Raw genomic sequence first — 27,569 nt, 5'->3', positions numbered from 1 at the left:
GCGGCAATGAGCGGTATATCGCGAAACTGCAGGAATTTCTTGATTAAAAAGAAAACAATCCAAACCGGCCCAGCCCTATTTACAGTAGACACTTAAAAGTCAATTTTTTACAGATTGCAGTGAGGGGAGTTGGGAGTTTCTCATTAAAATGTGGCACATTATTACTAAATGCGTCTCAACACACCGCCATTGATCAGCCAGCATGCAGTCAGCAGTGTTCATTTTGACAACATATTTTAATTTAGTTTTAGTCTCGACGAAAATGTAATTCGATTTTAGTCTAGTTTTAGTCAAAAAAAATATCTTCAATTTTAGTCTAGTTTTAGTCGACTAAAATTAAGACGAATTTAGTCGACTTTGCATTTATAATAATCTTTATAATCATATTTAATCTTGTTCCTCTGCTTCATGGAGCTGCTCCACATGAACAAAGAGCTGATCCTTTGGCAGTGAATTTACATGATCTGAGGCTCTTTCAGACGGTCAATAGAAGTTTGGATGATTTTAGTCTCTCCGTTTCATTTTTATTTAGTCTTATTTTAGTCGACTAAAATATCTGGACATTTTAGTCATAGTTTTAGTCTCATGAGAAACTTTTAATCTAGTCTTAGTCCAATTTTAGTCGTCAAAAATAACACTTTGACTAAAATTAAGACTAAATATTTTAGTCGACGAAATTAACACTGGCAGTCAGCTGAAAGTGTAAGCTTGTTTTCACTGGTTTATAACATGCCATACTCACTACTGCCTGCAGAGGGTGCTCCAGGCCATTTCATAATCCTAACCAGTCAAGTCTTTCACTCCTTACTGCTTTTTCTTTTCAGATTTTAAGCATCAATACTGAGGCACCACAAACAATAAGACTCATTCTTGTGCCACTTTAAGGGACTTTACCTGCATTTAGAAAATAATATCTTCTCACACAATAAATTTCCACTTTTCATGTGTTGCTCACTCGTAAATTCGATGATAATCACCATCGCGGCCCTGATGTTTCTGTATCCTTCCCCCATCACGGGGATTACTCAGTCTGCGCGGCTGTAAAATGAGCGCAAAATGCCACGACATAATGTTCACCAATGACTCCTTCATGTGTTCAATGATGGTCCCAATCTCAAGATGAAGTGCTGCGATCTTAATGAACCCGGCCTATGCGGCGTCTCTCCAGCAGCACCATTTGTTGCGTCAATGATGACAAATTTCCTTCGCCGTGATGTAAAAAAAAAAAGAAAAAAAAAGGGATCTGGAGAGGAAGTACGCATGTGTGTACTTCATAGTGTGTGTCCTCCACGGCTGCTCGGTCTCTAGCGCTTCTCTGTAATTAATTGGCCGACAGAAACAGCTGAGCTTGCAGGAGCCCACGCTGAGAGGAGAGAGAGAGAGAGGAAGGGAGGGATGGGGAGAGAGAGGGATGGGGAGGGAGAGAGATGGAGGGAGGGATGGGGAGGGAGAGAGAGAGGGGGAGAGAGATGGGGAGGGAGAGAGAGAGGGGGAGAGAGATGGAGAGAGAGAGATGGGGAGGAAGAGAGAGAGGTGGAGGGAGAGAGAGATGGAGGGAGAGAGGTGGAGGGAGAGAGAGGTGGAGAGAGAGATGGGGAGGGAGAGAGAGATGGAGGGAGAGAGAGAGAGGAGGAGGGAGAGAGATGGAGAGAGAGAGAATTGGTGAGGGAGGGAGAGAGAGGGGGAGAGAGAGATGGAGAGAGAGAAAATGGGAGGGAGAGAGAGAGGAAGGGAGAGATATGGAGAGAGAGAGAATGTGAGAGAGAGAGAGGAAGGGAGAGAGATGGAGAGAGAGAGATGGGAGAGGGAGAGAGAGAGAGAGAGCGGGAGAGAGAGAGAGGGAGGGAGAGAGAGAGGGCGAGGGAGTGATGGAACGGAGAGAGAGAGGGAGGGAGTGATGGAACGGAAAGAGAGAGGGAGGGAGGGAGATGGGGAGAGGGAGGGAGGGAGGGAGGGAGGGAGAGAGATGGAGAGAGAGAGAGAGTGATGGGGAGGGATTAAGAGAGGAGAGAGAGAGGAGGGAGTGAGAGAGGGAAAGAGAGATAAGAAGGGATAAAGGTAGAAAGTGGGAAAGAGGTAAGAATGGAATGAGGGGGAGTGAATGAGAGAAAATAGATGAGAGAGAGAGAGAGGAGATAGAGAGATAAATGGATAGATAGATAGATAGGTAGGTAGATGGGGTAGACCGATGTATAGACATAAATAGTGAGAGGTAGATAAATATAGATAGACATAGATGACGCTACCTAATGGAAACTTCATGAACAAACATGACTCATGCATGTAAACACGCCTCACCGGACTGCAGCCACAGGCAGGCGCATTTCCATTTATGGTGGTTTTGTTGTGTTTTAGTTGTCAAAGAGCAACAAGTGAACAATTGATAGATTTCTCTGAATTTAATGCCAATAGTGCCTTCAAAAAAATATCACAATTTACTTTTCTGATCGGCAGGATTGGATGAAGTGCCTTGCTCAAGGACACAATGTCAGTATGTACAACTTTTTTCGGCCATAAGGCAACCCAAAGTACCCAGTAGTATTTTCACTTTGGCCATTTCTATTATTACGCTCCATTATACACACAGAAAGGTCCCACCCGGGTCAGGAATGGAACTGGAGACTGAGCACAGGGATGGAAGAGAGGGGAAAGGAGAGAAATGATGAGAGAGAGCGTAAGAGAATAGACAGAGGGAGAAAGGGAAGACAGGGAGGGAGCGAGGAAAGAAGAGAAGGGGGGGGAGGTGGAGAAAGACAGAAAAATGGCAAATCTTCCGTGCGCGTTGGTGTCTGTGGGCGTTCAGAATCAAAGGTATTGTGGATGTGTTGAGCTTCCATTTTCTCTGTCAACTGGCATTAAGCGCCCTGTCACTGCGCTTGAACAGAGGATGGTTGTTCTGAACACACAGTTTGAGGCCATAAAATCTCCAAGGCCGTATATAATAGAGCAATAAAACTACACACGGGGGGGGAAATAGAAAACCGAATGTAGGTCAGCAATTAAAGAGGAGAATTTGGATGCGTAGAAGTGATTGTAGGATGTAGGTGTCTCTTGATTTAAAACACATCATAAGGCGAGCTTCATATTGCATACATAATTGCAGCCTTTGTAATTTGCTAATTACTATCATTGAAAGTGTGGGAAAGTGTGACTGTGACTTATGCTGATCCCGCTCGTCTTTCTTTCATTGAACGGGAAACAGACGTCCGTTTGCACCAGGCCTGTCATGAGAACACTGTATCCGCTAAAGCAAAAATAACCCTGGGAACACCACTGGGCACTTTCCGTTTCAAAACAAACAGCAGCCATTTTGGACTTTAGGGGATTGCGGTTTGCTCTCCCCCCGCCAAACAGACAATGACCAACCAACCACCACAGAGCAGAGGCTTCTGGGACGTCCCGGCGAAAGGAGAGATGAGGGAGATGAATGGATTCGGAAGTCGGGCCGGACCGGGTCTCTCCTGTTCAGATACACACCCCTCGATCAGTCCCCCCCCCCCCCCCTCGCTCCCTCCCTCGCTCGCTCTCTTTTTGTAGGGTATACCCCCCTCTGCTCTGGTTGGCGCATTGCTGCAGAGAGTGCAGGCACACACACTGTCAGCACGACTGCATTGTACCTGTCCCACTGCCAACCCGGAGCCACTGGGGCCTATTGTTTTATAACGGGAGCGCCTCGTATCAAGCGCCAAGAGCAGATGCACTACTTTCACCGCTCGAACCGGAGAACGCAGTGTGTTTAGACAGAAGCGTCCTGGAAGAGCTAAACCACAGGAGGAGCTTGGGATTTTGAGATTCCTCTTTGGTCATCGGTTTACGCGGCTTGTGGATAGATTTTATTTTGCTAAAGGTTTTGAATTGGGATGTTACATTAGAAATCTGCCATGTTAGGGTGAACTGGCAAACAATGCCAATGGATTATTATGTCAAAACAATATGAAAAGAAAGAAAGAGAATTCTCTATTTTCCTTCCTCATTTTTTATATTGGTGAACCTTTGAAAGTTTACCTTAATAAATCCTTTCCGTAGGCCCTCTGGGGGTAATACAAGTGTTAGTGGGATGATTGGGGGTCTTTCATCTCTCCGGCCAGAAAAAAAACACAATTGTAACTTTGCTGCCCACGGGTCGGAGCCCCAGTACACACTAATAGAATCACGAAGAAGAAGCTAACGGGCAAAGCTAGCTGCACTTAAACGGTATAATTTACAGTTACACGAGTTTGAGTGCAAAAAAAAAAAATCTCCATTGTGTAATTGGATGTACAAAATCCCTCTCTCACTTTGTCATTTCTGTCAGCGTAGTATTTACTCTCACGGACAATTAATGAGTAAAAAAACGTAACATGCTGCAACACCTGCAGTGGCACTTATGGCCTCTAGGGGCATGTGTTACTTAGTACTGCTTTAACCTTTTAACCCCCACCTTAACCGAGTTTGTTTTCTCCAGTTCAGCTTCACCCAAATCTAAAAGGTGGCAGCCTATTAGGCCAATGTAACGCCTCATTTGAAAGCTAAGACCTACAAAACTCATCTAAACAGGTCTATTTCCTTGGGTTGACATTTTTCCATTGCTTTTTTTTCCGTCACTTTTTGTCGCATTTTTGTCCCTTTTTTGGTCACGTTTTTGTCACTTTTTGTCGATATTTTGACACTTTTTTTCAACAAGCTTTTAGATTTGGGTCAGGCCAAACTGGAGACTGCTTGTTGTATGTGGGAGTTAAGAGGTTAAAACATGTATTCTAATTAGGCGTGGGAACCTCTGGGTAGCTCACGATTCGATATGTGGCTTACGATTATCTCACGATACACCGATACTGCGATAATCGAGATATTGCACAAAAATAATCTAAACCTTTATTTTAACATACTACATATTATTCATCATTTACATTTCTTTTCATGTGCTTTGTGCCACTTTTATAAATGATCCTTGACTTACACACATCATTAAAAGTAATTTATTTGTGCGACAGTGTTTGGTCCAAATGCTTCAAACTGCAGTGCTGCCCCCTGCTGTCCTGGCTGAATTCTTCATCATTATTGGCCTATATTGACTTTGAAAACAGTGGAGCGCTGTTGCCTCATTAATATGCATGACGCCATCAAAAGTATCGATATCGGAATAAAAAGATATCGCAACGACCTGCAAAATATCGCGATATATCGGAAAATCGATATGTTTTCCCCCTCCTAATTCTAATGCTACCCTGAAACATAAGATTTGCTTGCATTGTCGCCTGTCCTGTGTTACATTGACATCATTGGCCATAGTCGTGGTCCGGGCAGCAGAGGAGAGATCTCTAACCGGAGTAAAAGCTGCAATCGTCCGCCGTACCAACGCCATAGATCACGCTAAAGGCCGTCTTTAATAATGCACGGTGTGGCCCTTAAGTGTACTGAACTCACTGTCCTCCTCTGTGTGCGCTGCTATAGGCGACAGGTCTATTGAAGTTTACACATCCGAGGGGAAACTGCCTCCGGAGGCTCTTCTGTTGTTGAATTGTCTTCAACAGATTTCCAAAAATCCACCCCCCCCCCAAAAAAAAAAAAAAATTATGATAAATTGACATGTAGAATTCTCCCCAACAGTTTTACGGCCCTTGCACATTGTAAAGTTATTGAATTAACATCAAAGCCACACAGTCTAGAAAACTGATCGCCAATACTTGAAAAGTTATTATCCATGTGACGATCTATGGATTTGAGGATCTGTGTAACTGCTCCTGACAGAATAGATCAGTAACATTAAGGGATGGGTCAAATACTAATAGGATTTCAATTAAAACAACCTACAAATAAATCTGTGAAGTAAAAAACATTGTGAAATGTTTTTTTTTTGTTCAAAACAAGCAATATGACTCTAGGTGTCCAAATATAGTCCAAACGTTTGTATAGATGCTCTTGGGAAAGGGATCCAAATTGCAAAAATGTAGCAAGCCCAGGCACTCCAAACAAATATGAACAGCACAAGGGGATACTTAAATGGCCTGTATCAGGGGTTAATATATCACATTAAGCCCTGATGAAAACCTAGTGCTTTTGCTGCTTTTTTATAATTCCATATATGTTCATTCATAATTGTGCGCCTTCCGTGAGAATCTACTTATGGAAATAGTCTTGAAATAAAAGAAAAAGCAACACATAAAAAAGTGTTTCCAAACTTTTGACCGGTACTGTATGTTCTCTGTGTTTTCCTTCCTTAATTTTGATAAATATAAGAAATGCAATATTTCACTCTCAGAAATTTAGAATCTGACATTCTTGGCCCCGTGTGCTTTATGACGGCCACACTAGGGGTTGATGTTGCCCGCCATTGCAGCAGTACCTCCATATATGGGCAGCAAAACAAGCTAGTTTTCCATTAGATAGCATTGCACGTTGCACACGCTTTAAAGGGACTATACGGAGTTTAAACATTTAGAAATGAAGTATATTCCTCCACCCATGAAAACAAAAGAGCCATTTCGGACCGTTTCAGCCCAAACAAAGGTCTCAAAGAGCCGCAGTAGTTTTAACGCTCAACCGACCAAACAAACTGATTTCTATTATTGTTGATATGCTGGAACATGTAGGGCTTGCATGTTCCAGGAGGAGTAAGGAGTCTATTATTTATTATGTCTGTGGTTGGGACGCACCTTCAAAGTATCATAACAAGCTGCGACCCATAAAGCCACATTTAAACCTCATTTCTTCACAGATTTCTCTCACAAACTACAAAAAATATCAACAGTAATCTTAACCCACCAAATGAGAACCACTGCCCTATATCAACTCTTCGATGTAGTACTTATATCTAAGATTCAGTAGTATTACTGTATGTGTCTGTGTGGTAACTGCGCTACCATGTACTGACGCATTGGAGCGTTTGGAGCGGTTACCTACAGCTGGTATTTATAGTGCTCCGGAGCGCGTCATATGGCCATTTCCCGCCGAGTTGTTGTGTAAACGTTGAAAATCGGCATCTTCAGTGAAAACAATCGCGTCCCGGCCAACTGTTGGAAATTGGCAGTAACATACATCGTTCGTGTGCTTTAGGAAATTCACGCTGAAGTTGGTTGACTTTTCGTTTTTCCACCATTTGTGAACTGAAGCCTCCCCCTTCTACTTCGGGCATGAAGCAGGGCGAGCAATGTTATCGCTATCGACGTTTCTCAGAGGATTTCTATCAGCAGGGGTCATTTTCAATGCATTACAGATGACTTTGAATTATTTATGCTGCCCAAATCTCCATCCGTTTCCAGTCTTCTCAAACCGTCGGCAGGTAAACTCATTTGTAAATCCCAGGATTAGATTGGATTGTGTGGACGGCACCTCGGCGGCCCCCGTCCCTGCAAACGTTTGCTTTCAAATTTGCTGCTACACGGCGTTTTGAGGCTTTTCTGTCGAGGAAAAGTGCTCCACAAACGACATCTATTATTGATACTCGGTGATATTGAGGCCAGCGGGGCTCGGGGGCCTGTATTGTGTTGTGTTTGGTCTGGGATTGTACCAAAAGAGCTCCATTTAAGATGAGGCTTCGGGACCTGTGGCTTATGTGGGTCAGTCACGGCGACAAGAGAGATCAAATCCAACAAAGATCCACACCCGAGGCAGATGTGCTCATGCAAGGAGATGAACATTATGCCATTTTGAATTTAGGTAATTAAGGTGAGACGTCTTCATCTGTTTCATCAGTTGTTCAGTGTAAAAAAATAAACCAAACTCACCCGGAGGTTTCAATAACAACTACAGTGCGATGATCTCTTGCCTTTCACACACAAAAGCACAAAAGGGGCCAAAGATTAAGATTAATAATCTAAATATGGTTGCTAACTTTCAGGGAGACAGCCGTGGCTAAAGAGGGAAAAAATATACAGGCACAGATATAGACGTTACAAAAAAAGTAGGGCCCGTTTTCTCAAAATATAAGGCTTTCTTTACGCATCTCCACTTTAATACTGCCTCCGAAATTCAATTACAATTTCGATTATTACACTAAACGATTACAAAATTAGCATAATCTGGAAAAAAACGTTTTTGTTTTTTTAAATTTTAAATTTTTTTAATTTAATTTTAATTTTTAATTTTTTTTGCAAAGTAGACTTGCATTATTTCATGGCGCTGGGATTATTTTCCCTTCGCATTTCACTTGCCATGGCTCATGCATTTGCCTGACATAAAAACTGTGTGATGATGTCATCAGGCCGCGCTGCTCAGTTTACTTGTGCAGGTGTGAAACAGAGACCTCTCCTTAATCAAGGCATCCTTGAAATCATTTGTACTTTTATGACTGTTCAGAAAGCAGAAACTATTCAGCATAGTTTGTTTTAGTAATAAATATATAAATAAAATAAATACAAATAATTGTTTGAATAATCGTGATTTCAATTATGACAAAAATAATCGTGTATTATTTTTTCCATAATCGAGCAGCCCTATCTTGTACTAGCCGGATTTATTGAGTTTGGAACTGCAAAAAAAAAAAGACCACGTTTAAATTTCTTCATTAACTAAAAAAGAGATCCAAAAGCAGCTCTGTTTATGTACAAATATTCATAGTGCATGTCTGTTGCATGTGCTCTATCAACCACCTCTGGATACGTGCTGGTCTCCTGCTGGTGTCCAAAGTCAAAACTAAACATGGTGAGGCTTTGTTCCAGTTTTTGCAACTAAAATCTGGAACTGTCTTCCAAGAGATGTGAGACAGGCCTCAACTCTGACCGTGTTCGAATCCATGGCATTGAAAGTATTTTTTTTGCTTTTTTTGGTGCTAATTATTTTACATGTGTTCTAAATGTGATTTTATGTGAATCGTGTTCTGTTAAAGGAACAGGCCTCCATTATTCCATACTGAGATATGTTCTTTCCTGAGCTTAGACGAGTTGATGCGTACCTGTTTGGTTTTTGTGCGTGCCCTCAGTCACGCAAAACGACCAAAGATGTTGTTAGCATTTGGGGTGAAGTTGGAAGTGACCACGCTCTTCCACAGGCACGCACAAAGACAGGAGCGGACTTGGACTTGAAAACGGCCCTGGACTCTGACCAGCCAGGCCCAAATGAGCGTAAATGCGCACTTGCACAAAAACACGTTAACCTTTTACCACCTGCTTTACCCAACCGAGTGTATTTTCTCCAGTTCGGCTTTACCCAAATCAAAAAGTTCCTCGACTGGAGAGCAACAGTGTAATGCCTCATTTGAAAACTAAGACCTTTTTGAACTTTTTGGCATGATCTTGTTGTTTTTTCATTACTTTTTTGAGGCTTTGTCATTGTCTTTTTAATCACTTTTGCGTTGTTTTTCGTCATTTTTTTGTTGATTTTTCACTGCTTTTTGTCATGTTTTCACCACATTTTTTTTCACACTTTTGTTTTTCCGGGCACATTTTTGTCCCATTTTCATCCTCGTTTTCGTCGCTATTTTGATCCTGTTCTTTTGAGCTTTTAGATTTGGGTAAAGGTTGGTTAAGGCGGGGGGTAAGAGGCCCTAGAGCCAGTGGTCCTTCTGTGCTCTTCCAGAATGGACATATGGCCAGTCCGCCCCTGCACAAAGACCAGTCGGGTACATATCTACTGGTCTAAGGTCAGGTCAGAACATATCTCAGTATGGAAAACTAGTGGCCTGTTCCTTTAAGCACTGTGGATTTGTGCACAAAGGTTGCTTCATAAATAAAGCTTGTCTTGCATTGCCAAGTGTATGTTTTAAACACATCCAGCAGCATTAACATTTGAGAGAGGAAGCTGCTTCTTTCATGAATCCGTGGTTCTCATCTGTAAGGTTGAGACCAAAAAGTTGTTTACAGGACCATTTTTAGTGGGCCTAAAATGATCGCTCACTGTAAAACTGCACTGTGGGTGTCTTACAGTAGAAATGCTCTGAGGTAGTAACTAAATTGTGTGTTTTGTTCTGTGTGCAGAGTATCTTTGCCCAGTTCCAGTACAGCAGTGAGCGGGTGCTGCCCTCTGACGTGCTGCGCTCGGCTTTGGCCAAAACCTTTCAGGACGAGCAGCGCTTTCAGCTCGGCATCATGGACGACGCCGCGGAATGCTTCGTGAGTCACGCGGTCAATCTGCCGCCACACAGTGTGGCCGTGACACCTGCCCTCTGCACTGTGCAACAGGAAACAGGGAGACAAATGAGGCTAATGCTAAATCTTAAAGGCCCTGCTTCATACAGGGACGTCTTTTGGACACCTTGATATTTTTGACGTATAACTTGAGGAAAGATAGTTTGAGGTTTCAGCTTTGATTTGAACAAAACATCATCTTTAAATAGAGATTTAAAATGATGATTTTCTGGGAGCAACAACTAATGCAGTGGTTCCCAATGTTTATTGTCTTTCGTACCCCTTGGGCCTTTTAGTGGTCAACCATGTACCCCCTACCTCAAGGGTGTTGTAGTTTATTTAGAAAGTAATTACTTAAAAGTGGTATTTGTAAGAAAAAGGACAATGTTGCAGTCAAAATAAACCTAAAATTCTCCCAAAGCAACACATTTTACTGAAAAATGTACCTTTCCTATAAAAATTATGTTACATTTTCCATTTTTTTTTCAATATGATATAGTTCCAAGTACCCCCAGGGGTCCCCGTACCCCTGGTTGGGAAACACTGAACTACTGTACGTCACTGAGAAGGTTACCGCCCCATTTGGGTGAAAATAGCGGCTCTCGTCCACTGAAATGAATGGGCAGAGATTGTCTGAGAACTTCAAATTTATGTATATATATAAATAAAAACGTTTTATTTGTTTAAATTATGTAATGAATGTGAAAAGGAAGCCCTGGAAGTGATCTGTTGCTTTGATAATTCATGGAGAAGACGGTTAATGTGATTGAACTGAGCAGCTGAGGCCCACTGTGATCATAACTCATAGCTTTTTCGCTAGTTCCCTTTTTAAAGTCATTAGAGCTTCAGCTTTTAGTCTGTTCATTTTATATTCTTATTACATTGCAGCCTACAATGTAGTTTTGTGTCTTGTGAGAGCAAATGGTACATGGTTCATTGAGCAGCTAATCTACTAGCTGCTATGGCTAACATTAATGCTTGTTTAAAGTAAAAAAAAAAAAAAAAGCTAAAAACTGTTGATTTGGCATAGTATGAACCCTAAGAAACATCAAAATATAATCTGGCAACAATAATCCGGATAAATTTTCCAGAATGAATCCAAATGAATGGATTGTTCTTGCTGTCTTCATTTAGCTATAAGGGCTGTCCATGCTAATGCTAATGCTAATGTGTTATTAGGCAGTTTCCCGTAAGTCTCTCTCTTGCTAATTCTTTCCCTGATGTGCAGCCAATAATTCCAAACATTTAACAAAACATGGGACACTAAAGAGGCCTGTAAAGTAAAAGTAAAAAACACCTGCCAGCATTGAAAAAGCAAAGAAGATTTTAGAATGGGACACATTTGTTTTCTGGAATCTTATCTCACAGTAGCTCAACTTTAAAGTGAAGCAGTGCCTTTACAGTCACCCCATATCTCTTTATTTCGAAATTAAACCTGATTCAGTTGGTCACACATAAAAAAAAGCCTGCCCCTCTCTTTGTCTTCCTACTTCACTCGTTCCTCCGCTTCTCCACCCATCACTGTCGGACAGCCCCGGCATTTTAAACAGCCGCTCTTCATAAAACCATCTCCCCCATTACCAAGAGAAACCTCCATCATTCACGAGTCCCGCTCCTGCTCCTCTACGGCCCCTCCGCGTCGCCCCCTGTCTGCGCGTGCGTGTAAATGCTCGTGTGTGTGTGGGGCCCGGAGGCGCGTTCTGATCGATTGGGACTAAATGTGTTCAGTCAGGGAATCCGTCGGAGTTCTTATGAAATATAGATGCTGCTCCCACGCCATAGATTAACAAGAAGCCACAGCCAGCCCACACAATACGCACTTCGGGTCTGCCGTGCAAACAAGGAAAGTGAGGCTATAGTGTTTGATAAGGCTAATTGTATAATGTGTTTTTACTCTACACTTCCCTTTGAACACAGACACCGTTCACACACTGAGTATTGTTAATATTTGCCTTCCTGCGTGTCTTTAGGAGAACCTGCTGATGCGGATCCACTTCCACATCAGCGCAGAGAGCAGAGAGGACATCTGCACCGCCAAGCACTGCATCCCTCACCAGAAGTTCGCCATGATGCTCTTTGAACAGGTACCACCCCTACCTGACTCATGTTTACTCTGTGCACCACAGAATAGATCAGAGGAGACCGACCTGTTAGAGCTGAGGGCCACTTCGAGAATTCTCCGCACGACAAGCCTTTAAGTTACACTATCTGATTGTAGAACTGTATATTCAAGAACTTTTCTTGTATTTATTTATTAAGGGAATGGTGTTATTTGTGGATAAAGTCCCAGAAGCAGCTGAGAAAGCCACAAAGGGCCCCCGGGGGCGTGTGGGCATAGAGTTCGTGAGCCGTGGATTAGATTGAAAAGGCAGTAAATCATGGGGAAAAGAAATGAGACCAATGGGTGTAATCGTTTTGTAAAATGGACCAAAAACACAAGAGCTGTCGGTGTTGTGTGGGGTCAATGCAACTTTTCAGATTTTGACGTCCAAGGACAACCTTGACAGTAGAGCTGGGCAATTTCCCCCCCCAAAAATCAGCGATTTATAAAGAAATCTGCAATCTTTTGTTTTGTTTCGTGTATTTAATAAATGTGCGTCAACATAAACAAAATTGCAAAGGAAAACCATTTCTCTAACTGAAAAGTCACTGTGAAACAAAGCAGAACTGGAGAAAGTACACTTTTTTGGTTAAGGCGGGTGGTGGGTTAAGGTTAAGGTTAAGGTTAAGGTATACTTTAAGGTATACTTTATTAATCCCCGTAGGGAAATTCATTCTCGCATTTGACCCATCCTCAATGCCGCTGGGGCGACCTGTAGGAGCAGTGAGCTGCCAGCGTGGGCCGGTGCTTGGGGACCCATCTCCATGATGTGTAGCCAGGCTGGTGGTCAGAAACACCTGGCTGGAGGATTCACCTATTGTACATGTTTATAGTGGTAGGGGAAACCGGAGTACCCGGAGGGAACCTACGCAGACACGGGGAGAACATGCAAACTCCACACAGAAAGGCCCCGTCCCTGGTGGGAATCGAACCCGGACCTTCCAGCTGTGAAGCACGAGCGCTAACCTCTGTACTACCGTGCTGCCCCGGAGGGTAACATATGTCTTGGTGGAGATGAATTTATGCTAATTTGGAACAGACTGGTCAGAGTCCAGGGCCGTTTTAAGTCCCTGTTGGAGGATTCAGCAATGCGTTGGTATCATAGCCAGCCTCGAGCGATTCCCCACGAATCCAGCTCAGAGTAGCTTCGAACACCGGGAAACTCCCGAGCTCTAACAGGCAGAGAAGGGAGGCTCTAGACACGGCCAAACTCCCGAGGAGGAGTCGCTGTGCGGGCAGTGCTTTGGCTTGACTGAACACCCACCTGTTTAAACAAAAAAAAACATAACACACTTTAAAGGGGCTAGATGCAAGTTTGTCATTTTATACTCACTACTGCCACCTCATATCTTACGTGTAACTGCAGGTTCTATATTAAGCTCGTGCATGACGGCACTTCGGACCTAACACCTTTTTGAGTGACAGTGCAGGATTTTAGAGGCAGTTGTGGTGAACAGGTCTGGGCTCATTCTACACATTAGGACATTGCTGGAACATGTAGGGGGAGGAAAATGCATCGTTTTAACATTTTTAAACTCTGCATCGTCCCTTTAATAAAAGTGAAGGCACCTGTAGGCCACTGTTGTCTTGGTAAATGTGACCGTGCACGAATCGAAAAGTCCAGTATTTCCAGTGGTGATGGTGCTTCTAATGCGAGTTGGTGTGGCTCATTCAGGTGCGCTCGAGACTTACCGCACGATACCATTTATTATGACAACTGAGCTGTTTTTAAAGGTATCACTCAGAGAAACCAAACCGGCCCTGAAACCGTGGCCCTCTTTGTCGTCTGTCGAGGCAGTGCTGCCCCTAACGTTACACAAAGCTCCAATGACTTCTATCCTGCTGATCAGAGTGTGGGCAAAGGCAGTCCTCCAGTCCCTCTGTAGTGCCAGGCCATAAACCCAAACCAATAAAGTCGACTTAACTGGACGCGAGAGGTCAATCACACTGTACTCAGTACTACTCCATTCTCGTTAATTTTATATGGGACGCTATCATGTCTTTCTGTGGTTACGGAACTTTTTTTTCTTCACACCAAGTACAGTCGTAGAAAGCTATTGCATTTCCAAGTGTTACAATGTATCAAACTACATACAGTCAGTGTGGAGTTTAACAGTGTAAAGCAACCTTGAACGCCAAATTTCTCCATTGCTTTATAGATTTAGGTTCAAAACAGAAACTACAACAGTAAGAAAGTCTTTACTAAACCAGTAATGAACAAATCAATGACTACTTCTACTTTTCGTTTGGACTAAGGCTTCATCAAGTCAAGTTCAGGCGTATCACCCGTATCATCCGTACAAAGACAGCCTCCTCGTCTTATCTATGGATTACAAGTCTATAGAGTAGTTTCATCTTCACTGTGGCGTTATTGTTTTATTCTAGAAAGTGTGCAGCACATCCATTTCCTACTGTCTTGTTCTACCCTGAAAGACTTTCAGTGCCAGGGTCACAGCGCCACACATTGATCTGGCACATGTAACGCAGAGTTGATTCATGTAGATGCGCACATATACCGAACCGGCTCTGTGTTTATGAAATTACAGGTGTTTTGTCTTTGTGTGGATGTACAGTTGTGCTCAAAAGTTTACATAGCCTGGCAGGAAAAAGAAAGTACCAAAAATGACCCTGATCAAAAGTTTATGATGAAGAGGAATGGGCCGTTTTACCATTAGATTATGTACAGAACCTTCTCCACAACTACCACAAAAGACTCCAAGCGGTCATTGATGTTAACACATTGAGTGCTGCGCTGTTTTGGGGATTTAGCTGTAGAGTGCCAACAATCCAGATTATTTTTAATGATACTTGTAGCAGCACAGCATATTCTATGTTATAGCTATGGACACATGCTATGGCTTGAAAGGTGAGACTCTAAGCTCTCTGTAGGTGAAAACGGTTTGATTCTACGTCGGTTCCTGAGAAATCTAAAGCTGAACAGAGGCTGGTTTTGATCAAAATCACAGAATTTTTTCTAGGAACAGAGATATTGTGTGTTTTATGAAACAGTCTCCTTTCTGATTAACTCCTCTCTCCAACTGTCTCCTCCTCTGTGGACAGACACTAAGGTTAAGATGCAAATGCCTAATATCTCCATTTCAAGTCAATTTCAACGACAACATTGTTGTATCGATCGTTTCTCGGATTGAAGACTTAACCCAGATGTTTCTCAGCCGTCCTTGGATCACTTTTGACCATTTAAAAACTCAGAGAAATGTTAAAAACTCAACTGTTTCGATCTTTCCATGGGAAGCTTTGTTTTGTCCAGAGTCTTTACAGCTGTTTGCTACGCAACACCACGCCCCCTCAGGCCTTTTGAGCTAGGTTTGGTAAGGACTACCTGGACTAGATGGAGGTTTTAGCCTTTTGTGCCGGCTTTGGGAAGAAACCAAAAGAAGAAACCCATCTTGGCGTTACCAGAACATGCAAAAACTGCACCCTGAGAACCAGAAAGGATAATAATTTTAAAGTGTTCATGTATTTTACAGTTCAAAGATAGACTAAGTTTAAATTGTAACGCGCGTAAGCAACATGTAAATCAGATCTAAGTGTCGGTTTGGTAATCGGAGTGAAACTGCCTGTTACGTAAAAGTGTAATTGCATGGGAGGTGAGTTAATTGCCTGTTCATTACTCATGGAAAAGGGGTCACACACCTGCCACTCTTATTTATTTCAAAGTTACATAGTTAACCATTGCCCTAACCCAGTAGAAAGGTATTTCTTTTGTAATATTACAGAAACGGACCCTTGTCATCCCCAGTTACCATACTCTTTGCTATCTCCATGCCATTACCGCGCTGTGAAGTAAAGTGTGACCCATTTGTCTTGTCTTGCAGTGCGTCTGTACCAGCTGCGGCGCCACCTCAGACCCATTGCCCTTCATTCAGATGGTCCACTACATCTCCACGACATCTCTGTGGTGAGTCCCGGCACTCCCCTGCACACAAAAATACCACACCTCACACTGTGCAGTCGCTGTCGCCCCTCGCTGTGGCCGGGGCGGTCGGCGGCGGCAGCAGCAGCAGCAGCAGCAGTGGAGGAAGGTACAGCCTGTTCTCTCGTCCTGTAGCTCAGAGCCACACATGTCTCGTCCTCATACATATGCAGGTGTAGCGCTCCGTAAACCAACCGCACCACACTGTAGAAATCATCGCTTAACGGACTCCAATTCTGCTCGACTGACTGTTCGCGCTTTTATAATGTTATGTAATATCCTTATGTAATGATTCAATGCACCTGGAGTTGTGTTTTTCTTTCATTTTTTGGTTTTCAGAGTCTGTTTATTTAATGTTGAACAACAGCCAAAGCTTTATTTTATTTTTTAATGATACAAATACACTGCCTGACCCCCCTCTCCAAAAAGGTCACCACAAAAACAGGTCAGAAGCTCTATTATTTGATGGGACCGCTTTTAGCTTTGATTACAGCACATGCATTTGCTGTTGCGTTGTTTCAATAAGCTTCTGCAATATCTGTGCACGCAAATGACACGTGAGTCCCAAGTGGATCCTCAGTCGGTGTTTGCGGATCCTCTTTCTGTTATTTCCCTGTAAGGGAGCAAGAAAGCATTACTGACAGTGAGATATTGATCCGAAATGACTCGCTACGTGTTAAAAGCATTACTTTGGAAGTAAATTCTTGACTGCAGGAAGCATCTGTGTTTTTTGAGGTAGGACTTTTTATCTCAGAGCTAACAGCTAAACAGTCTCTTAAGTATCTAGTGTTTAACATGATGCTAGTGACTGTTGTTGTGGATTTTCTTACTCAATCTAAAGGAACAGCTGAAGAGATGTTGTCTCATCAAGTGAGATTTATTATCCATGCAGAGGGCTACACACAGAGTCAGTCCATGGTAAGAAGCAAGACTTCTTAACAGTTTCTATAGGAGAACGTCTGAAAGACAGCACAGCAGGACAGCAGGATACAGTGATACAGTGTGTGCAGATCGCCACAGACTGGGATGGTAATGCAGTAGGAGGTTGGTGGACGAGCAGACCTTTTTGGGGTCGTTCCACACGCGCATGGCATGATCTACGTGCACGTATCGACTCTACCCCACACACACTTCTGTTTCCACCACACATTTATTGTGCGCTTCGTCCCCACGGAGGAGCACGCTGTACAGATTGTCATTAAAAGTTTTGTAAGCCGCGATGAGAACAAATATGGACAAATACTGCCTGGTGGGAGTTATGGAATCATTCAGGTGCCAAGCTGTATTAAAACAGAAAGAAACCGCTAAATACAACTGTGAAGGTAAGCTACATGCAAATGTTATGCTAACATCGGCTAAAGATGCACAAACAGCGGCTAAATGCTAGTATCGGCAAAATCCCACAGCCATATGAAATATTAAATCCGTATGGCCAATAGTGAGGGCTGTCCACTCTCTCGTTGCCAATCAGAGGTCAGAGTCTGTTCACGTCACATCAGACACGGGTCAGCGCGCTTTGGCCACAGCCAGAGTTCGGTGCCAAAACCTATACCTGGTCAGACCAGTTTGGCCCTAGCCTTATGGAAAAGCTCGACAAAGCATTTGAAAGAGCCATTCGGCTGACGCATGCCTGTATATGGAAAAGCAGCTATAGATCTACTGTCTTAGGTGCTAGAGGAGCCTAGAGGGGAAGAAGGAGGAAGCCGGTCTTCTGGGCTTTGATTAAAAGCCCAGCGGGACACCAGACAGCTAAAGCTAGTCTGTGTATTCTCACTACTGCAGCTTGCTTTCGTGGTAACTAGCTAACTAACTAACTAACTAGACTTGTCACAACACTGTCCACCAGTAACTCACTGCCTGCCATTTAATCTTGAGCTATTGTTTTTTTTGACAAGGCCTCATAGGGAAATAAAGGATGAACAAGTGCTGACTGAGGATCCACTTGGAAGTCATGTGACGCTCACGTGCATATAGTCTATGTCAAAAGATCCAGTGTTGCATTAGTTTTTCACCAAGACCTTGTATTGATGTTGGGAGAGTGTGACCACTGCACTAAGCCTTCTCCAGCACATCCCAAAGATTTTCAATGGAGTTAAGATCTGGACTCTGGTGGCCAATCCTTATGCTCCCTGAACCACTCTTTCACAACGTGAGCCCGATGAAGTCTCACATTGTCATGTTGGAATATGCCCATGCCATCAGGGAAGAAGAAATCCATTGATGGAATAACCTGGTCATTCAGGATGTTCATCAGCTGATCTTATTCTTTGGGCACATAGTGTCGCTGAACCTGGGCCTGACCAACTGCAGATCAGAACAGTTTGTTAAATCCAGGTGGCGACTTATTTTTGGTCAGGCAGTGTATATGTTGTTCTGAAATAGTAGACGCTTCAAAACCTGAGACAGCACTGTGCAGGACAGCTGTTGTTTTCAGCCGTTATTTAAAAGCGCTGTACCCATTTTTCATTCTATTTTCACACCAAAAATGGAGGCAAGATAAAGCTTCTTTAAAATTCATGCTCCTCCTAACATGGCAATTCTTCACATACCATTGAGATGTTGGGTGCAGAGCAGAATGGGGTATTACTTTACATTACAGCCCATGTGTATGCACAGGTAGCAAGAAAGTAATGTAAGTACAGGTAATTACACATTAATGTGCAAGGTTTAATAACTGTTCAAAGAGTAATAAAGGTGTACCACACGCAGGTGTACGTGTAACACAGGGATACATGGTCAAATAAAGGTGTTGGAAATACAGAAACTTCGGATTAAAATATATTCCGCTACAATTTTGTTGACATTCTCTTTTTGCTCAACAGTTTCCCTTTTCGTCCATTTCTCTTTCCTCTGCTGAAATGTTGGCAAATCTTGAGACAATAATTGTGCACAGATTTTGTTCTGCCTTTGTGGTGTTCAAATTGACTATTTCGGCATTAAAAATGTATTAAAGTAATGTAGAAAGTAAATGTAAATGTATAAAGTAAGTATTTAAAGGCACACTGTGTAACAATTTGGACTATTCTGTTGTCATCAATACTCAGGAGCTCAACACAGAAATTGCTATTTCTGCAGTGGGTAATCAAAGACTGGATTTGGATGAGGAACTATTCACTGAAATCTTAAATACTGCCGACTTTAGCCACATCTCCATGGAGACGTACCCACTCCCTGTAAAGTTACCGGCACTGGTTGTCTGATGGATTTAGCGATTATCTTCTAGCACGATTATCAGAAAATGTTGCGATCGATTCATTGACACATTTTTTTATCGCGATTAACGATATTATTGTTTATCATCCCATCCCTATTTACAACAATGGACCTGAACCAGGATGAAGATTTTTAGCAACAGTGCTATTTCTGGGATTACATTCACTAAAAAACAAACTGAAATTGATTCCACCCTATTTTGGGTAAACGATGAGTACAATTCGGTATGGCGTCTTTGTGCGCTCTGCTGTTTACAGTTAGGGGTGCTCGAAGAATGCCTCGATTAAGGAGAGGTCTCTGTTTCACACCTGCCCCCTGCTGGCCAGCCCTCACACCTGCGCAAGTAAACTGAGCAGCGCGGCCTGATGACATCATCACACAGCGCTGTTTGTTTTTATGTCAGACAAAAGCATGAGGTACGTGATATGCGAAGGGAAAATAATCCCAGTGCCATGAAATAATGCAAGTCTGCTTTGCAATAATAATAAAAAAATAAATAATGTTTTATTCGAATATGCTAATTTTGTAATCGTTTAGTGCAGGGGTAGGCAAGTTTCCTTGGCAGAGGGCCGATTTTCTTTATTGTAAATAGACCGAGGGCCGAAGGCGCTGATTATTAGCCCAAATCTTAAATGAGAGAAATTACTTAAAATTGCTTGAATAAAAGTTATTCTATGTTTAATTTCAGTTGGTTTGAACTAATCCAAGATACAAATGCTAGCGCCAATGGAACAAGACTAATATTTCATTTCATTTTTTTAAAAATTTATTTCATTCATTTAAAAATGCAACAGCATTTAGCAATACCCACTTGAAATCAGACAAATAATTGTTTTCACTTGAAATGACACAAAATTATCGGAATTAAGAGAATAACTACTACTAGGGGTTTTATCTCATCTTAAACCAGACCAAATCTACTCAAACCTTAGATTTAATCTGTTTATTCAAGTAGAGTTATGTCATTTCTTCCTTAAAACGATTATGCTTTTTCCAATGCACTTATTTCAAATGCCAGTGTTGTACAAAATATATGACCTCATTGGGTGTATTGACAGTATTTCTACCTATTTAACTCTAATAATGTTAAAAGTACTCTCTGATTTGTGTGATAATGTTTCTCCAAATCATCTTGAGGGCCAGAGGTTCTGTGCTGAAGGGCCGGATTTGGCCCTCGGGCCTGACGTTGCCTACCCCTGGTTTAGTGTAATGATCGAAATTGTAATTGAATTTTGATTAATTGCACAGCCCTAGTTACAGTGACATTTTGCAAGTTTATTTCACTTGTTTACTATGAATTTGATTTATACAAAAGATAATATTCCCAGTTTCATTCCAGTTTTCGAGACTCTTTCCCCTCTTCCTTTTTTTTGCAGTGCGTTGGACACACACTCGCACACATGCAGGTGAGGCGTTCGTGTGTCCTCCGCGCTGTTACGTAAAACCTAAAACCCCACACCTTTTAAGTCAATGGAGTGAGGAACTGCAGGGAAGTAATCAATCAGCTCTTTAATTCAGTGCACCCAGGGGCCCGCATAAATCCATACCGTGTGATCGCGGCTCGGAAACGTCTGGGAAATCACGGGGAACGCGCCGCATCCCGCTCGGAAGTGGAGCGCAGGAGGAAGAGGAGGGTGAATACAAAGATGAAGCAGGAACACTGGCGCAACAATAACGCCCGCAGCTGGACCGACGGGGGCGAGGGCCGCTGCGCTGGGACCAGGAGCGGGACTGGAGGAGATGTATGGCTGTGCTGTTTCAAAGAGCTTTTCTATAGGCGCCATAGTGGTATTAGAAACCCTAGAGTTAGTAGCTGTGCAATATCTTTGGCAAACAACAAATGCTCTCCCCATAGGGTCTGATGTGTTTACGGCTAACCCTGTAGTTTGGAGCTCTGCAAACCTATTCTGGCATCCATCTTTAGAAGTTTAGAAGTTCATAGTGCAGTCTTCTCTCAAATGGTAATGCTCCATGACATGCTATGTGCATTATGTTATAAAATAAAAGTCCAAAATGTAATAAAATACTCACTTCATCTTGTAATAAACGGATGCATTATGTATTAAAGGGACTATACAGAGTTTAAAAATGTTAAAATTATGTATTTTCCTCCCCCTACATGTTCCAACAATGTCCTAATGCAGGGGTGTCAAACATACGGCCCGCGAGATGATTTAATCCGGCCCCTGCCCCGTAGAGCATAAATTACAGAGTATGTAAAAAAAAAAAGTAAGTCTCTAGCCCATTCCTGTGCGGAGTTATGAATTTTTAAAGAATAACCAGAATGCTCATTCTAGCCACCAGGGGGCATTAAATTAAAAAAAAGGATAGAGTTCCACACGTGTCCAGCAGAGGGCACTGACATAATAAGAGCTCAGGATATGAACAACACATTATATAGCCATGTGGTAAATGGACAGTCTGCCTCAGGGCGGCTGTGGCTTCAATAAAAGTTTACCACCACCAAGTGAATGAATAATGACTACTGCACTTTCAGGAACTTGTGACACAGGCTTGTAAAGTGCAATACAAGTGTAAGCCGTTGTCATTGATGAAGCTACAGTCAAGTTGGGGCTTTGATCAAATCACAGCTTATTATTATTCATTTATTGGAAACATTTTCTCTATTATATATGGCCCGCGACCCGCCATGGGAGCTGAATTTCGGCCCGCGACCCAAAATGAGTTTGACACCCCTGTCCTAATGTGTTGAGTGAGCCCAGACCTGTTCATCACAACTGCCTCGAAAATCCTGCACTCAAAAAGGTGTTAATTCGGGTCCGAAGTGCCGTCATGCACGAGCTTAATATAGAAGCTGCAGTTACACATGAGAACTGAGGGGGCAGTAGTGAGTATAAAATGACAAACTTGCATCTAGCCCCTTTAAGTTATTACATTTTCAGAATAGTTGATCCCCCGCTGGAGAGGGTGGTTTCCCCTACCACTAAAAACATGTAAAATAGGCCAGAATGAATGAGAGTGTGCGTGAGTGGTTGCTGGTGGTCAGGCGATCCCAAGGGGCAGCTGTGGCTATGATAGTCGCTTGCCACCACCGAGTGTGGAGTGACTGAATAATGACAGTGTAGCGCCTGAGAAACTTGGTAATACAGGCTTGTAAAGTGCAATACAAGTGTAAGCCATGATTATTACCAATATTAATGCACATTGTATTACATAATGCACCAGGGTAGTTTATTACAAGATGTGTTATTTCAAAAGGTACAAAATAACAACAAAATTTACAAAATTGTTGTGTGCAAAAGTCATTCAATTTTGTGAAACTTACAATTTGTGACTATATTTGTGATTTTGGTTTTCAAATCCAGATTCAGAAAATCAACAACAGAGAAAAATATTATAACTTAACGATACAACATAAAACACTATGTAGTGGTTTAAACTACAAGGTTAGGAGGTTGAACATATAATAAAACCTAATGGGGAGAAAGATATTTTGTTGTTTGCAGAGGCCATCACACATATTAACCAAATAAACAAGTCACTTTGGTTGTTTCTTCTTCTACTGCTGAAGCTCCTCCGTTTTATTCCCTGCATTTTGTTGCATTTTTAAAGCCCAAAATCTATTACCAATTATGTGTTGAAAGTGTCCCCTTGCATGCCGTTAGATGACAGTGAAATCTTGTTTTCATTGCTTTATAACGTTCCCATTACTACCTGCAGATGGCGCCCCAGACTGATTCAAAACCCAACCGTCCATCCGTAACCTGGGTGTTATTTTTGACAGCGGTATGACCTTTGACAAGCAGATAGGTGCAGTTGTGAAAGTGAGCTTTTACCAGCTAAGGCTCCTCAGTAAGATCAAGTCTTTCTTGTCCCGAGCTGACTTGGAAAAGGCCATCCATGCCTTCATCAGCTCGAGGATAGACTACTGTAACGCCCTCTACACTGGACTGAACCAATCACTCCTCAATCCGCTAACTGGTACAAAACGCAGCAGCTCGTCTCCTCTCCAACACCTCCAGACGCTCACACATCAGCCCAGTCCTCCGCTCTCTCCACTGGCTCCCGGTGGCGTTTAGGGTGGACTTTAAGGTCCTGATGTTTGTGTTCAAGGCCATCAATGGTCTGGCCCCGGCCGACCTTGCCGAATTAGTAACGGTCTACGAACCAGCCAGAACTCTGCGCTCCTCTGAACACACCTCCCTCGTCACTCCCAAGTTTAAATACAAAAAGTTTGGAGGCCGGTCATTTGCCGCGCAAGGCCCAAAGCTGTGGAACGCACTTCCGGTACAGCTTCGAAACATCACAGAGCTGAGTGTTTTTAAATCACAGTTGAAGACACATAAATTAAATTTGGAAACATAAATTACCCAAACGTAAGTGCCCAAAATAATGTTTTAAGCCTCAGAATATGTCCACTTTTAACTTAAAGGTGCATTATGCAACTTTTTATGTGGAAAAAAAGGTTGATATTTCTGTGTATTTGACCTTGTAGTGACCAAGCAGCTGCACGAGTGGTCAGGATGGCGCCTTTACTTTCCATCACAGTGGTCTATATTACGCTCCAGGATCAATTATTTGGAAGGTTTTCTCTGCTGACGAACCCTCTCACCAGAAAACCGACAAAACAATTACTCCTGGAGCCTTGTAGGGACCACTGTGATCAAAGGTAAAAGTGCCATGCTGACCACTCATACAACCGCTGAGTCACTACAAGGTCAAACACGCACAAATGTCAACTTCTTTTTCCGCATAATAAGTTGCATAATGCAGCTTTAAAGTTGTTTGTACCTAAAATGCACAATATCATACAGCAGATGTGGTCCATGTGTGTCTATTCTTTTTCCACTGTGCAAACTGCACATTTAGCCATTTTTTTTAACCACACAGGATTTATTTTTTTCTTCTTTAATGGGGCCTGGAAACACCACTAAAAGCGCGGCGAATGGCGGAATAAACAAGGGGCAAAAGTACAAATCAACACCGAGCGGCGGAGCCACCACGCCGCTGTTTGCACCCGGCTGTTAGCGAGCTATTTTTAGCCGCTACCAAATATGCAAAAGTCAACACGGGTGAGCTAATCAGAGGGCAACGCGGAGACGAAAACACAATGTCTGTTCTGAGCAAATGGGTAAACAGAGATAGAGGCGCGCTGTTGTTGTTCTCGCGTCGGGGAAAAAAAAGGAGGCTGGATTTATTAGAACGAAAATAGCGAGGGGAGTCTTTGTGTCAGTTCTACGACAAAACAAAGAGGACAGGGTCAGGAAGGGCGTCTGGCTTTTTTGGAAGCTTGTCATAGTGGCTGAGGGTGTAGCATCATAGTAAGAAGTCCCTGGGTTTGATTACCGGATCAACTGATGACTTTGAGTTGAGTTTGCATGTCCGCCTTATGCCTTTTTTCCCTGTTCTCCATATATACCTAAAACATGTACACTAGGACTGGATTCTTAAAGTGTGATGGGGTCCCAAGATAATGAAAAGAACAAGAAAAAATACTCACTGGACTGGAAAATACTCACACACTGGATTTAAAGCAGTACTTAGTAACTTTTGAGGCCATAAGCGCAACTGCAGGTTCTGTAGCATGTTTGTTTGTTTTGTTTGTTTGTTTGTTTGTATACTTTACTTTTGCTTTTTTTGTTGTGATTTTTTAACTTATTAAGAGTAAATACTACGCTGACAAAAAAAAAGAAAAGAAAAAAAAAAGGAGAGGGGGATATTGTACATCCAATTACACAATGGAGATCATTTTTTTCACTCAATCTTGGCTGTAAATACTGTTTAAAGGAATGGGCCACCGTTTTTACATACTGTTCTCTCCGTAGCTTAGACCAGTGGTTCTCAACCTTTTGGAGCCGCAACCCCCAATATAACAGGTAAAGGGGTTCGTGACCCCCCGCCTGGGTCACACCGTGAGAAATAGGAACATTAGCCTATATAATTCTTATTAAAAAACAAAGAAAACAAAAAAATGGCTGAAATAAAATTCATGAAACTACGAACAAATAATGGCATTCTGGTACAATAGCAAACACATGCTACAATAAAACATTACATTATTTGCTAATGAAAATATGTATATTTTATCTAAATGATCTGGCGACCCCCCAAATTTGTCTCGCGACCCCCAGGTTGAGAACCACTGGCTTAGACAAGTGCCCTCAGTCATGTAAACACAGCACAGACCACATTTAGCCTTTCCCTCTCTCCTCTATAGCTCCAAATGAGGTGAAGATAGAAGCTACCAAGCTCTTCCACATTTTCGCTATTTAAATATGGTTACGTGAAGTGTTACACGATAAAGTAGTGACACAAAATTAAACAATGTGGATTTTCTAAGCGGATAAAAAGGGGGAACTATATTGTAAGGCGTAATAATACCAGGAGTAGCTCGACATCTGCGCAGTAATATCTTCACTTTACTGTGCGGATGCCAAACTACTCCTGGTATTATTACGCCTCTACATCTATTCTCTGTGTTTGCGTCACAGCGCCACACACAGGCCTGGAGGATGAATTGCGCCGTTTTCACTGACCTGAGCCGACCCATGTGGACGCACACATTTACAAAGCTATCTTATCTTCATGTGGATATAGCCTATGTCACAAATGAAACATTAATCAGGCTTTAACTCTCAAACAGTTCATTGGTACTCAGACAAAGAAGTACTAGGACAATCCTCCAGCAAAGTACTTGTGGCTAAGTTTAGCGCTTGAGATTTGTAGATGAGCCTTTGGGCGCTGCACTGCTCAAGACACTCCAGTGGCATTAAAGGAAAGGTCAAAAGCACACGTTTCCTTAGAGAAACTGTCAATTGTAAATTATTCTTACCCTCGGGCTCTTTATATATAAATATATTACATCTTCAAATCTTTTAGGACAGTTTTCCTGCAGCATCATGTTATACAACTTCAAATAGTGTATAAGAAGTGAGGACAAGGGGATGAAATCAAATGAAAGCGTTATCTTAACAAAATGAACTCTTAAAACCCAGTCATTCATCCTTACATTGACGTTTGCAGGCTGCACTCAAACGCCGATTTCTTCTGATATAAATTAGACGGATTTTCCGGCTCTTTCTCAGACACAAAAACAACAAACAAGGCTCGTGCGGCGAGAGACTTTTGAGGAGTTCATCTGAGGCTAATGACGGGGTTAAAATAAGGGGGGAAGGAAGTGAAATGCGGCTCAATCACGGCTTGTATCAACTCTAACATGAGCTGCACGCGGAGAGCAGGGTCGCAATTATAAATTCATGGATATTTGAATATGGATGTGTCCTCAGCATGACATGGGGTTAAAGCCTGCCCTGGAGAGGAGTCACTGAAGGACGGATTATGCAACGGGCGGCTATAGAAAGCCCACTTGATGTATGCAATTAGCAGATTGAATATGCTGAAGTGATATGGCCAGCGGTGTGGTGGAGGAACTGTGCTCTGCTTTTTAATGTGCCATGTCAGAAATGAGTTTCCTTCTTACAATCAAGCATATTTAGTGAGAGTCTTTCTTTACTTAAAGGGGCTAGATGCAAGTTAGTCATTTTATGCTCACTACTGCCACCTCAGGTCATACGAGTAACTGCAGCTTCTAAGCTCGTGCATGACGGCACTTCGGACCCAAATTAACACCTTCTTGAGTGCAGGATTTTAGAGGCAGTTGTGGTGAACAGGTCTGGGCTCATTCTACACATTAGGACATGGCTGGAACATGTAGGGAGGAAAATACAGAATTTTAACATTTTTAAACTCTAGTCCCTTGAACAACAATGTCACAATGCCGTTTTTTCTTTTGAAATATACAGATAGATTAAGTTGTAGTATTTGAAGGAGCAACAAAAATAGATAATAAATTAAATACATAAATGTACAAGCAATCGATTTACTGCAAGTGGTTTCGTCAGTAAAAAATATCTGAAAAATATATACATATATAATAATAAAATAAAATAAAATAAAAAGAAACTCTGCTTGTAGACACATATAGACACCACATTATCCAGTCTTGTACTTGGTTTAATCTGAGGTATTTTTCAAAACTAAATCCTTGCCTCATTTATTAATGAAGGCAAGACAAAATTAGAATTTTCAATAATTTCTTCTCCTATTAACTCTCTGTTTAAGGAAAAAAAAAAGATTTCCAAAATAAATTCATAAATTCAAACCGGGCTTTTTTCATTGATTAGATTTTGTTTGAAATAAAGGCAATTTTGGCAATTTTTAAACATTAATTTCATTTAGTGTTTTCTTCTGGGTACTCCGCGTTCCCCTTCCACTCATAACATGTACAATAGGCCAGATTGACTTTGAGTGGTTGGTGTTG

At 42.2% G+C, this 27,569-nt stretch overlaps 1 protein-coding gene across 4 annotated transcripts in view; it reads left to right on the top strand.

The window, feature by feature from the left end:
- Window positions 1-27,569, top strand: part of usp54b (ubiquitin specific peptidase 54b) — a 134,372-nt gene that overhangs the window by 42,736 nt on the left and 64,067 nt on the right. For all 4 annotated transcript variants that reach the window (XR_013793899.1, XM_079577116.1, XM_079577117.1 and 1 more), the window contains 3 exons: window positions 9,891-10,025; window positions 12,011-12,124; window positions 15,978-16,060. Coding sequence is in view for 3 of the 4 variants with exons in the window: in XM_079577116.1 (XP_079433242.1) it covers window positions 9,891-10,025; window positions 12,011-12,124; window positions 15,978-16,060 (332 nt within the window). In the remaining variant the exon portion in view is untranslated. The remainder of the gene's footprint in view (window positions 1-9,890; window positions 10,026-12,010; window positions 12,125-15,977; window positions 16,061-27,569) is intronic.

Source organism: Gobius niger (genome assembly GCF_951799975.1).
Source record: "Gobius niger genome assembly, chromosome: 19".
NCBI lineage: Eukaryota > Metazoa > Chordata > Actinopteri > Gobiiformes > Gobiidae > Gobius > Gobius niger.
The sequence above is the reverse complement of the archived record's forward strand: the minus strand, read 5'-3'. Positions and strand labels throughout refer to the sequence as shown.